Genomic DNA, 14,926 nt, shown 5'->3' with positions numbered 1-14,926 from the left:
ATGTAAGAAAGGCACACTTTGAAATGCTAAATATAATAAATCAATTGTTTTAAGTGCTTTAATTAAATAAATAATAGCACTAAAAGAGTAATTAGTGCAATAATTTATATATTAAGCAAGAAAAATTGCTAAAGTTAATTACCCTTTTTTAATTTAAAAAGAATATAAAAATAATGTTATTTTTAAATTATAAAGGATAATCAAATTTAGTAATTTTCTTGCTTAATAAATTATTAGATTAATTAAGTATTGAAATTAAAGATTTTAGTTTTGTAACATGGTTGAAAAAAGTTATTTCTAGTTGTAAATGGGTTATAATGGATTCTGTTTGTCTGTCTTTTTTTATTTAAAATATTTTAATGATTTTTAACTATTATAATAAATTGTCTATTGATTTACTTAAATGAAAAAAAAGAAAAGAAAATGAAGAAAAACAAATTTATTTGTTTAAAAATGATTAATATTTTTAAATATTTATACAAAATTTCATTTAAATGTAAGTATCCAACTGTGAACATTAATATACATAAATTATTGTTTTAAATATTATTACAAATGTAATTTAAATATAAATTAAATATAAATGTATAATGTAACTAAAGCCCAATCCTGTAGTCAGTCAAAAATACAAATAACCTAATTATTTTTGTGATTTAATAATCTGGCAGTTTGGATTTCTGATTGTGTTTTAAATTTGTTGCATCACATGTCATCGATTTATATGTAGAACTGTTCAGCTTATCACGATTTGATATTTTGATAAGAAATTTAATATTTTTTGACTATTGTTTTATTTAAAATTTCAATATTTTATCTTAATGCAATAATGATACCATTTTCGATGAAAATGTAATCCCGATACTAAAAATATTTAAATATTTCATACATTATATATTCTGTTAAAAACTTTTTTGTGTACATGTATGTTTTATATATTTATATATTATATATATTATAATAAGTTGAAAGACAATTTCTTTTGACTGCCTGTACTTGAGGATGGTCCATTAATCAAGTCAAAAATGTTAAGGTTCTTTTTCCCTACTGTTAAAGGTGTATTACATAATTTCAGATTTTGTAAAATGTTTAGATCTTATCATTATACAGCATACGAATCTATATTGCATCTATTAATTAATCAGTTATCATGTTCAATTCAGAAAAAATTGGCTGTTTTTACATTAGTATTGAAATTCTTTGTATTTTCATTTCATGGAACAAATATAAAAATTTATCATTATATTGTATGATATTTACATTAATAAATATTTACTGTTTTATTAGTAAATCTTTAGATGGTAGGCTTATTTCCTAATCATTTATGAGATAAATTTAAAGATATTAAAATCAGTTTTTATTAACTAGTCTGTTAATTGAAATATAAAAAAAAAAGGACTTGACAGCTAAGATTGATTTCTTACAATATAAGATACACTATACAATAAGTTACATCCTTAATTAAATTAGTAAGGAAAAAAGAATAAAACTCATTTGAGGAAATGAAACAGAATTCTAATGCAGAATCCATATATATTTTTACACTTGGCTTTAAATTATTAACTAAGGATTTTTCATAGCAACAAATAGAGAAACAAATGACATAAGTCTCTACATTGATTATTTATTTAGTATTAGTACTACTACAAATAGTAACATTTAAAAATATCAATATGCTTCTAAATATTTTATTATTTGATAGGTATTGTTGCTATTCTGCATTAGTTATTGCTGTAATTAAAGCCATAGTGACGTTGTAAGTGAAACCATAACAATGGAATCTTGTAAATTCATTTAATTTTGTGTTGTTACATCATTTACATATTACACGTGTTTGCACCAAATGGTTACAAATCAAAATATGACTTAAAAATAATTAACTTCTGCATTCTCTTTGATTGTTTCTAATTAAGTGTCAAGGCAACATAAATGCATACTTAGGTGGATGGACTGAGTAGACAGAGTGGACAGAATTGCAGTTAGGTGCTTATACTTTGTCAAATTTTAGTGTGGATCAAGTAAAATTTAGAGCAAAAGAAAGATTGAAAGTATTCAAGTGGGGCATTTTTTTCGATACGAATAGCGTTCACAAAAATTAATGATAATATGCTGTCTATTACTAAAACAGGATGTTATAAATTATCTAATTTTTCATAGTATTGCCCTATAGAAATTAAAGTTGCCTGCATTAGTTGAAATTGTTTTTTCAACTAATAAATACACTAATAAAAGTAAAACTAATAAACGAAATGGGCATAAATGACAGTGATCCTCTTAAAAAAGCAATTTCTGTTAATAATGGGCATACAGAAGGTTTTGACAGCTGGACATCTGGCTTTAATAACCTTGACAGTTTGAGGCAAATGGGCAGATATATTGTCTCCTCGAGAATGAGATGGATTTCCTCACACGTGGCTAATCCTCTCTGTCCATCCATCCACCTAGTGTATGCAGACTGATAACTTTTAATGCAAGTTAATTTTTTTTCACTATCTGCTCTGCCTGCCCATCCATTCTCTCAACTGTGCACTTACCTTTAATAGAAATTAAATCAGTAACAATCAAACAGATATCGATAAAGTCTTGTAGCTTAATAACCATATATTAATTGTCTGGTTTGAAAAGTTCAAATAATTTTTGTATTAAAATGATAATTATTTGTACATACTGTATTATGTTCTTGAATAAAAACAGTTATTTAATTTTAAATACTTTTAAAGAAATTCTATGCCCACCTTCAGGAAACAAATCATTAATTTAATTCATCAATTATATTATCAGTTTATTCCCAAAACAGATCATGAAATTTCAGAAGTGAAATTCTAACTTCAAAATTGTTAAAATGAAGTTGTGCAAACAATAAACTGATATTTTAGTGGTTTCTCATATGTACAAACCAAATCCTGTTTTAGATAGTTTCATAACTTCAAAATTACTGTACTATAGTTTTGAGACTATACAAAACAGCACTTGGTTTATAAACATATAAAATAATAAAATTTCAAAACAGATTATTGAATTACATTTAGTATTACCACCCGTTCAGTTTTCACCCGGACAGTCCGGGAATTGACTCCTTGTCCGGGTGAACTATTAATTTTGTCTGGGAATTTCATAAAAATTGTGAAATTACAATGAAACAAAGTTCTTGCAAATATTTTTACAAATTTACACTATTTTAACAGCGAAAGAACTCGCACTCACTGAAACTCATTTGCAATTCTGTCATGTTAGTTAGCCTGTTTATGCCAACATGTGGCGCGCAACCTGTCAACCTTTTTTTTCTTGGTTTTTGCATGTACGATCATACATGCAAAAAGCAATGTGAATATTGGAGAGACGTGTACGATCGTACACGTTCTCCAATATCCAATAGAGCTAAGTCATCTGTACCTGTTCTTTTTTAATTTAGGTTATTCCTATGCAAGTCCCTAGTCCCTAACTGTAACTGATTTAGAATCACCATGCACATTATTCTTCACATTGTAAAATGACATTGCACATGCATCAGGAACTTCTGTTCGAACAAACCTGACCTGCCGTCCAGGTCAGCAATTTTCAAAAGGTGGCAACACTAATTACATTCTTTTGTAATAGTAATTAATTTATCTTGTAATGTAAATTAAATTCAATTAGATATTTTGTGGTTTCAATCTTATTTAATTAAAAATGGCAAGATATTAATATTTTTTGAATTAACTCCTTCTTAGTCAAATTTTTTTCAGGATGACTTTTCAAAGAATATACAATTTTTTTATCATTGATATTTGATATATAATTAATTTTTAAGAAAACATATGCAAAAAAAATTAGCTTTTACATGTTTTTTTTCAAGAAATAAAATAATTTTATTTATTTATGATATGTATTATTTTAAAAACTACCAAAAACAATATACATAGATGTTGTCAGATTTTGAAAATAAACTAATTTTCCTGCAAAAATGGCAGAATAATTTTTGTAACATACTGCCATCTATTGGAGAAATAGTGAAATAAACATTTAACAACAGTGAATGCATTGGAGATGTTAAAATAAAAGTTTCTAGAGTTTATTTCACAATGATTGTATGACATACCTCAGTCATAAAAGCGATCACTGCATGTGAATATATGGGTTATGATAGTGACTGAGATGGGGTTAAATTATCGTGTTCTAGCCTATATTTTAAAAAAAGACGAATGTGCTTACAATTAAAATTTTAATGTTATAGCATATTATATTTATTTACAAGCAATAATAAATTATTTATTTTTATTATTATACATTATTAAAAGAATGTATATTAAAAATTGTTAATTCTGTTTTCTGGTTCTAAAATCTGTTGAATTCTTATAATATTTTGTAATAATAATTTTTAAAATAAAAATATTTTGTGACAGAAATTTTGTCAATCTTACAATATTCTTCTTTGTCAACTTTAGTTAGTTCTATTTTGTAGACTGCTATATAAAGGGCTCCTCTTGATTTATCCAGATATGTCACATAACTGCCACATTTATTCACTGTACTCCTACAAATCATCAGATTTCATCCCTCCATCTTTTATTTAGTTTTTTTCCTCCTCTCCTCACTGACTGTAGGTCTCTATTCTATTATCATCATTGTCTATCTTCTGTCTAAAGTTTCCCAGACATCTCCTTTTAGAAAGTTTGATATGAATTATGATATTAGTTACTGTTTTCAGTCTTTTTTTCTTTTAGACTTACTTTATCATCATTAAATATTTTCCTTAATTAACCATATGCTAATCAGCCTAGTTAAATTTTTAAAATTTCTTTTCTTGATATTGTGGGGGCCGAGGGGGGGAGAAAAATTAAAAATCTCGATGAACAATAATAGGTGATATATATCGTCATCGTTTCCCTTGCCGTTTGGATTGCCGAGCAGTAACAATCAACGACATGTGGAAGCAGTTGAGCCAGAGATAGATGCCTCGTTTACAAACAACACAACCGTTTATTAAACACGAAAGAAGCTTACAAGATTTCCACGATCTTGGAAGTTCTGCGGCAGTTGCAGCCTCTGGGTCTTCTTCTCCTGTGGTTCCACGATAGTCCCATTTTGAAGGAGTGTCCCTTGTTCGAGAATGAACAATTCCATTACGTCTGGATGACACCGGGACGATGCGGTCGACTTCCGTTGATGGAAAGNCTAGTTAAATTTTTAAAATTTCTTTTCTTGATATCATCAACTCCATATGTTGAAATATCAATTGTTATGTAAATATAGGAGTCATTTTTAAGTTCCTGATTAAACACTTTTTGAGATGTCTTCATCTCATCAATAGGTTGATTTCTTTTTGAACACTGTGGCGATCAGAACATGGAATGCCATTTAAATTGAATTGGTTCCTTTTTAGTGCTAAAATGGAATTTAAAGGAATGATGAGATGAAGACATCTCAAGAAGTGTTTAATCAGGAACAAGAATTTAAAAATCTTTTATATTATGTAGTGATTTAGGTCTTGGTACTTCCTTTTAATTTCTTTGTCTCAGTCATTTTTCATATTTATTAATTCTGAATTAGTATAATTTTATACTTTTTCTATTTCTATGTTTAATATTTTGATTGCTTTTATCAATATGTGTTTATTAGTCATTATTTTTAGTCTGCCTTTATTTTAGGCATCATTTAGCTCCTTTATTTTAGTTTTTATATAAAGTATGTTTTCTGCAATTGTCACTGCATTATCAACAAATTTGGTATGTTTTTTTTATCATTTATTCTGATCCTTTCATATTTTTAATCAAGATTTTGGAAAGTTCTTCCAAAGCTTCTTTGAAGAGTCTCAGAGAAGTAGTGCTATCTTATCTGAGAGTCTCTTCTCAGTTTCATAATAAATATTTGTATTATAAATAGTAATAATTAATTTTATTAATGTTGTAGTTGAATGTTTATTAACAGACAAATCTCAATTAAATATAATATACAATTCAAGATTAAAATGTTTATTTACAAAATCAGCTGTAATAATTAAGATTTTAAATTATTAGATGGTAATAGAAAAATTTTACAAATTTATTCAAATGAAGTATTAATGAAATAAGAATTTTGTCAATTTGAAAAAGGAAAAAAAAAGTAATTTCAATTAGAGATTGCTGATAAATGCAGATATGTAATGAAGCTAGATTTTTTAACCAAGTTTTTATTTATAGAGATTAAAAATTATCAAAACATTAATTCTAAATTTTCATTTTATATTAATGAAGTTTAAATTTGGAATGATAAAACACTTTTCATGTATTTTTCAGGAAAAAAGGTTGAGACTTTTATAAATTGCTATTTTTGTATTTTACAATTTATAGCATTTTTTTGACTGGAAACATTAGTATTCTGAAACAGTATTTTAATTATTAAATAGAAAGAATAAAAATGTAGCTAATCCATTATGTGATTACAATACAATTAAGATATCTGAGTCATTAATAATTTGCATTTCTGAAATTTTTATTTTATGAATTTATAAAATATGATTAATCACAATGTAAATAGATTTCTGACATTTAAATAAAATGCTGAAATATATCACTGAATTATAATATATTTTATGTTATTTGTTATTACAACAAATAACCAAATACTTTTTAATTTTCAAATGGAGTTTTTACAGAATTTAATTGTCATATTTCTAGTTTTTTGATTTGTATATATAAGTAATAAAATTGAATTATTAAAAATATTTTTAAAATAAACTATTTATATTGTGTATTTGAAGTAACATATGTAATGTAATTTATATAAATCTATTCATTGTAAATGTTAAATCAAATATTATAATGAGTTCAAACAGTTTCTATAAAATTTTCATTTCAAGTTAAATTTTTCTCAAACTATAAATTTGGCAGATGATAATTTTCATATTAATCAAAACTTAAGACAAAGTCCATCAAATCTAAAAGGAAGGGTCAAGTCATTATAAGACATTCTGGAACATGAAAGTGAATTAAAAGCTGACTTTATCTTCAATTTTAATAAGTATGAAAATCTTTTATGCTTAAAATAATAAACTGAAAACTGTAGAATCATTTAAAACCTGAGGAACAATTACTGTTAAGAAATTTCAAAATGATATAGAAGTTATTTTTAAACAATTAACAATTTTTGTATCACATTTTGATTTTTTAATTATTTTTACTTGTTATAAATAATATATTATTGTTAATAATAATATGCTAGTAAATAAGGTGTGATTAGTTTTGTAACAAATCAGAATTCAAAATGAATTGTACTTATTTTGATTAGTTGATTTGAATTATTAAATAAATACAATTTGTTATAACTTAGAATTTCAAACTTATATTATAAAATTGCTAATTTTTTTTTTGGTCAAACTTGGATGGGTTATTTGGTAAAAACTTGGAAATTTAACAACTGATATGATATGTTGTTATATTTTATGATGGTGATATTACAACATAATTTAAATGCATTTTTATTATATCTGGACTTATTATAATTAATTTAAGTAGTTAAAGATTCAATTATTCTTAATTATCAATATATAAAAAATTAACTTATATAATACATTAATAAATATTTTGTTTGCATTACTCTTGTTTAATTCATATCATCAGATCAGACTTTCATTGAAATTTTAATTAACTCTTTTCATATATTTTTTATATTTGGAATAAACAATATTTCAAACTGTTTTAAAGAGGAAGAAAAAATGTTACAATAGTCAATCAGATTCAGAGTTTTATCTGTGGCATGTGATCTATATTCTGCTTATTATACAAGTCTAACTTGACAATTCAACAAACTGGAAGTGCTGCCATTATTTTTCTCTCTCATTTTGAAGACTTAATTCATGATTTAAAGTACTTACAACACTTTTCGATTTAAAAATTTGTCATAATATGCATATATTTTGATAGTTATATATTTATTTCATATTTTACTAATTAGTTTTGTATTTATAGTTGTTTGAAATGAAAATTATTTCTATTTTGGATGATAATAATGGCAGTGCATCTGTGATATCATTATGATGCAATTCTATTCTACCTTTCAAAATTTACTTTCTTAATTTTTTTTAAATGTTTTAATTAAAATTTTTGTATTATATACATTTTTCCCCAAATATACATGTCGCACATATCCAATCAATTTCACTAACGTAAAATACATACTGATTTCTAAATATTTGTATAAATATATTATAATATTTTATACAAATATAAATATACTATATGTAACAAAAACACATTGTACATTTTCACATTGTAACATAAAACAAATTTAGTACAGACTATACAGTATTTCATGTATGTGATTGCACTGCATGCTTAATAGTGCTAATAAAACACACCTTTAATAATCCAGCAAATAAAAATTAATAATATAATAATGTTTTCGATCGTTTCTTAACGATCGAAAACGTTATTATATGCTTAATAGTATAAGAAAATATACTAGACTTAGGATAGAGTAATTATTTATATATAGTTTATGGTTACATAAACTAGTGATATGTTAATAATTTTGCAAATTTCAAGCTTATGCAATATCTGTAACTAATGTTTTGCACTAATAAATTTATTAATGATCAAGTGAGCTTGATTGTCTTTTGGTAATTTGAATGATTAAATTATTAAAATCATGATTAATGTATTTTGGTATTACTGTATAGTTAGACACTATAGTCATAGACTTATGCTACCAATATTATGTAATCATTAATTAAATTTACTAGACTGAATTATCTAACCTGATAATTTTCACAATAATTAGTTATATAACTTTGATCTATTCATAACAGAATGAATTATTTAATGTATATGTATATTGTTATAATTCACTTGATCAACAATGGAGACTTTTTTAGTTAACTAAATAAAGTTATAAATGCATGTTACACAAATTACTAAAATCACATCATTATAATGATGAAAATAATGTTTTAATGAAAACTGATAATAAAATAATATAAAAACATATACGAAATTTTAAAAATTGAACAAAAATAAGAATGTTTCAACAAATTATTTTTTGGTTAAATTTTGAAACTGACTTTTACTACAATATAATACAAATACATTACAATTTACATTTGAAAACAATTACAATAAAAATTAATACTCATAAAATAATTGATGTAAATAAAAACTACAAATAAAAATCAACTTAAAGCAAATATTGGTACAATCAAACAGAAGTACATGCTCAAAGATTTTCCTGAAATCAGCTAGTTAAAATCAGAAATAATTAGATAAATGTACTATTTACATATATTTTTATATTATTTTACAGTTTATTAATTTACCTGAGAAGGANAAAATATATATATATATTTTGCAGTATTTAATAATTTAATAATTTGCAAACTGCAAATTATTATAATTGATTTCGCTTAAATAAATAAGTTAAACTTTAATAATTAATTAAAATAAATTGTAAAAGATCAGAAAATTGATAGAGAGAAAGAGACTTCATTAACTTTCATTAGGATTAATTAATTATAAATGGAAGACATATTAGAAATTAATATATATTTAAATTAATGTGTATAAAGAAATTTGTAAATAAAAATTTGTATGACAATAAAAATGTTAATTCATTTATATTATATTTTAAAATATTTTATTTACATTAAATCATTTCTAAATAATGAGTTATAATTTTTGAAATAAAAAAACAAAAATAAATAATCTATTGCAAAATCTTATAAATTTATAAATATAAAATAAAAGAAAAACACCAATTTTTTATGACTAAATACATATTTTACCATACATATTACTATATAATAACTATTATAAATATATTATTACATATGTATAATAATTTAATGTAAGAAACAATAATAGAAATACCATATTTTATGACATAAAAGACAAAACTTTTGTCCAGAAAAAAGGCTAAAAACCTATATCTTATAAGTGAAGTTGTGATCTCCCATAGGTTAATGAATTCCCCAAATGGTCTTCAGTAACTTCTACCTAGCCCGACTCTCGAATAAAAAGTTATTGTTTAATTAAGTACATTATTATTTTTGTTATTAATTATTGATATAACCGAGCAACTTTTGCTTGTATTTATGTTGAATATTTTAATGGTAAATTTAATTGTGAATATCTTCTTTTTAAATTGTTTTTTTCGTTAAATATGACTTAAATAAAAGTGTGTATTCTAATTTTACTTTAACTATAATACAGTAAAAAAATTTTGGGTCTGAGCACTAAAGGGACAGTATGGCTTAAATACAATACTTTTTTTCTAAATATTCTGAAATGGAGGCACATCTTATGTGCTATAAAATACAGTATGCTTTACAGTTTATATTTTTGCAGTTATAAAATTGTGGCATTTATTAAGATATATTTCTTGATAAATTTTTTGTTTTCTTATATTTAAAAATTATTACATTTTTTTTCAGTTACTTAAGATATGGAAGTTTTCCTGTGATCAATCCAGATAATTCAACTTTCCCTGATAAATTTGTTTTGAATCAGTTGTTTCAATATTCTGTGACTATGGAAACTAATAAGATTTCCACTTTCCTTAATATTTCAACACCTTGGCCTGGAGATTGGTTTGCAGCAGCTTTTATTAATGACAGCTCTCAGCAAATAAAACAAAAGGTTATCTTTTTTTATACATAATAATTATATATTGTGGATAATTTATTTTATAAATAATTATATATATCCAATATAAAATGGCGTTTACATGTGCATACATGCACATCCACATATACCACTCATGTACACACACACACTATATATATATATATATATAATATACATTTGTAATTTTATTGGAGATAATATCTTAATACCATTATTTATCACTAAATGATATTTATTTAGTCATTCAATAGCAAACTGAATTCTGATTTATCATTAATGATACATCAAATTCAGTTTGCTATTGATTGACTAAATAGTTTATTAATGATTAAATAATTTAGATTAATATTAACAATGAATAATGACACACCTATCTACAATGCCAAATTATTCTAGTCATAACAAAACTTATAATCAATAGTAACTTGATATAATCTGGTTAATAATAAGATAATGTTTGATATAATTTTCATTTTTGTAAATTTAATTATGTATATTTCATCTATAAAATCTGTATTGTTTAATTTGAAAATTGTAATATGTTAGTATATCATTAAATTTTGTAATTCTTATTATAATTGAATTAATTTTAATAAATTAACTTCACATCACAACTTATTTTTATAGTAATAAGACATTGATTTATTATTAAATAAGTGCTGAAAATTTCTAAAGTTTAATTAGGAAAGTTTCGAATACACAATAATTCAAATATTTGTCCAAATCAATTAAGTTAGGACAGATGGGTGAATTATCATATATTAGAAACTTAAATATATTTTATGAATTTTTAGCATTTGTTATATACAGTAAACTTTGATATTTATTCAGCCTGTAACATTATTCAATGGCAACTTTTTTCTAATTTTATATTTCATTTCAATATATTTTTTCTCTGTAATAGTTTGTGTTATATGTAATAAAAATAATCTTTGATTATTTTGATTACTTATGACACAAATGAGACTGAGGAATTTAACAATCAGAGATTTTATAATCTTTAATAATTTCTTTAGCATTTTTTGATTAACTTTGTTTATGTAATATTGATTTTTGCTTGATAAAGATTTTAAAAATTAATTTTATTCCCTATAAGTATGTTTACAAAAATTGTCAATTTCAAAAGCATTCGCCAGAAATAAATGTATTTGTAATTTGAGTTGATAAACTTTAATTATAGAAATTATACATTTTTACAACAATTTACTGTAATTTTAATTTTATCTCAATTTTAATTACAATATTTTTAACATTAATTTTGTTCTTTATCATAGGGACTTTATAGGCCTTGTCAAGCATGGTTAGCATCATTATTACGAGTAAATATAGAAAATTCTGTAATTAATGTAGTTTCAAATGAAGAACTCTATCAAGAGATTTCAAATCCTACATTTTATAAGTAAATATTTTTGCTGTATTATATTTCTAATTACAGATTTTTGTTTTTCAAAAATAACATATTTCAAAAGTAAATTATAAATTGAAAACTTTAAATTTATTGTTATTTTATGTTAACAATAAATTAATTTATTTTTTAGATTTTATGCTGGGTTTAATACTTGGTCTACTAGTATTGTTATAAAAGATTGTAGTTCCAGTTTAGACAACTGTCCAGTGATGCTCTTAGCACGTCCATTTGCACTTCCTTCAGTGGAAAATACAACACTGAATAGTTTTTCTGTGAATTGTAGTACAGTAAAACTATGTAGTGCCAATATTATACCTGCTGAAGAAAATTTTAATTATATATTAGTACATCCATTGTTTAATGAAACTGTTAATTTTACCCTAGAAGTAGCATTAACAGGTAAGATGAATCTTTACTTATGATTGATAAGATATTATTAGTTGATAAAATATATAAATTGTAGAAAAATGTTTTAAAGAATACTTCAAATGTTTTAAATGATTAAACATACATATATCTATTATTTGTTCAGCTTCTAAAATTTATATATATTTAAAATAAAAATCACTAATAAATTAATTTTTAAGACTAAAGCAGAAATATACTACATATTATAACCAATAAGCTATTTTATGCTGTTTTTTAAGTAATTACATCATTTTAAAATTATACTATTTTCTGTGCCAAATAACATTCCAAAAAATAAAATTTGTTATTGATGTTTTTCCTGTATGTTTTGGCATTTATCCAGGGTCACTGTTCAGAATAATTTTTGATATTAAATGATTCAAAAAATGAAAAACCTAACATGAATTAAAGAAAATTTATAGACAAATTATTGATTTTAATAATGAAAAATAAAATAAAAAGTATTAATAAAACTGAGACTGTGTCTTCCTTTATTAGTTTTTTTCTTCACTACTAGGTGCATAAATAGACACTAGGCATATTACATCATCTTTATTAATCTTCCTTAGGCCAATATGTAATGCTGATGGATGAGGGGCCAAGCCCAAAATGCGTATCGGCCTAAAGAAGATTAATAAAGATGATGTAATATGCCTAGTGTCTATTTATGTACTTAGTAGTGAAGAAAAAAACAAATAAAGGAAGACACGATCTTGGAAATACATAACTATAACCAAATAGTATTAATAAAAGTTTTTGTATTTATTTTATTTGCAAATAAAAATCTTAAATGATAATTCATAAAATACTTGTAGAGAGAAGTTATAATTGTGTGTAAATAACAGCTTGTTGATGTAATCAATTAACAATAAAAGCTATTAGACAATCTAAAAGTTTCCTTTGTTTGTCTAACAATGTTATATTGCTATAATACTCTATCATAAAGTTTTATTTATTTGACTCTGTCCATTTAACCTTACCTTCTGCAGGGAATTCAATATTTGTAACATTGTATCATCAAAGCTGTATATTTATAAAAATAAACATTTTCTACAATATTATAATTGTAAAATAAATAAAAGACAATATATTTAATATATAATTGATTTGATGATTAAGTATTCTAATTTTTTATTTTATAATTGGAAAAAATATTTCTTATTATATCAATAAAAGTTGAAATTATAAAAGTTTTTATGATATAGTTGTAAATCAGTAAAGTGATATAAGCATTAACAATTTATATAATTGATGGATTTCTCTTAAAGTAGCAGAGTAAATATACTACTTCCTTGTATAAATGTACTGCTGTACTCTTTCTTCAATTGAAGTTTCATGTAGTATTTTTTCCTGACTACTATTTGTTTTCTCTGTAAGTTCAAGTCAGGTGTAGGTGCAATTGATAAAGTATTCTGAGCAATCATTTTTTACAATAGTATTTTTTTAGTCACGGATAAGATTTTTATGTAAGAAAAAAAAAAAACCTCTTTTTACTGAACTTATCAATTAGATTTGTTTTAAAAAATTATGAAACACAAAATTAGAATAAATTAGAAATTAAAAGTAATGTCAAAATATACATCCATGCTTTGTTAATTACGTATCAAAATTTTATTCAAGATGATGCAAAAAAAATTGATAAATCTATTATTTATTAAAATATACAGTATAAAATCATTCATACTATGATTTAATTATTAAATAGTTAATAATTAAAAGTATTTAAATCATTTCTCACTCAAATTCCACTCAATTATTAGAATTTAGATAGATAGATGAAATGATTTAGTCATTATTTTCTGTAACTGTCTTCATTTATATTCATACTTATTTTTAATAATAAAATGTTTTGTTTATTTTATGGACAGGGAGATCGTGTATGATTACAGAAGAATTATAATTTTGAAAACTATCTTGATAAAGTTCTAAAATTTCTGACAAATTTGTTAAAAATTCAGTCACAGATTAAGCAAATTAAATAACAAAATTCAAAAGAAAAATTGAAAAATTTGTATATTTATTTATAAAATGCATGAAGAACTGGCAATAAAAAACAAAAATCTCAAGCTTATCATATGAAATCTGATATGGTAATCTTTAGATATTTGTTTTTTATTACTATTTCTTCATACATAATATATGCATAATGTGATAAAATATTTAGTTTGATCTATTCTTTTGATATTCTAGTTCCATTTGTTTCACATTTGTGTATATATCCAGACATAAAATATGCACATTCACCTATACCTACATATACACCTATATACATTATATATATAAGTTGTTTTCTGTCTTAAGTAGGTAACAAATTAATGAGTAAATTCTTGCATTTATTGATTGATTTTTTTATACATTTATAATTCATGTTTGTTTTCTTTTATCAAGAATAACTGGATATACAAAGAATCTGTAGTTTTAATGTAATATTCTTCTATAAATAAGCTAATAAGCTATTTTTTTTAACTATTAATTCAAGAGAGATTTATTTAAATGATTTAATTCAATTTAGTTCATAAAATATTAAATTACAGTACAG

General features: G+C 23.4%; 1 protein-coding gene across 1 annotated transcript in view; it reads left to right on the top strand.

Annotated features, from left to right (window-relative positions):
- Window positions 1-12,401, top strand: part of LOC111632909 (post-GPI attachment to proteins factor 6-like) — a 52,323-nt gene extending 39,922 nt beyond the window's left edge. The window contains exons 2-4 of the mRNA XM_023377437.1: window positions 10,379-10,583; window positions 11,846-11,970; window positions 12,110-12,401. Coding sequence (XP_023233205.1) covers window positions 10,379-10,583; window positions 11,846-11,970; window positions 12,110-12,401 — 622 coding nt within the window. The remainder of the gene's footprint in view (window positions 1-10,378; window positions 10,584-11,845; window positions 11,971-12,109) is intronic.
- The last annotated feature ends 2,525 nt before the right edge of the window (window positions 12,402-14,926 follow it).

The sequence above is a fragment of the Centruroides sculpturatus genome, unplaced genomic scaffold, assembly GCF_000671375.1.
Source record: "Centruroides sculpturatus isolate CEXI.00-Female unplaced genomic scaffold, Cexi_2.0 scaffold292, whole genome shotgun sequence".
Classification (NCBI taxonomy): domain Eukaryota; kingdom Metazoa; phylum Arthropoda; class Arachnida; order Scorpiones; family Buthidae; genus Centruroides; species Centruroides sculpturatus.
Note: the sequence above shows the minus strand (reverse complement) of the source record. Positions and strands in the feature narration are given on the sequence as shown.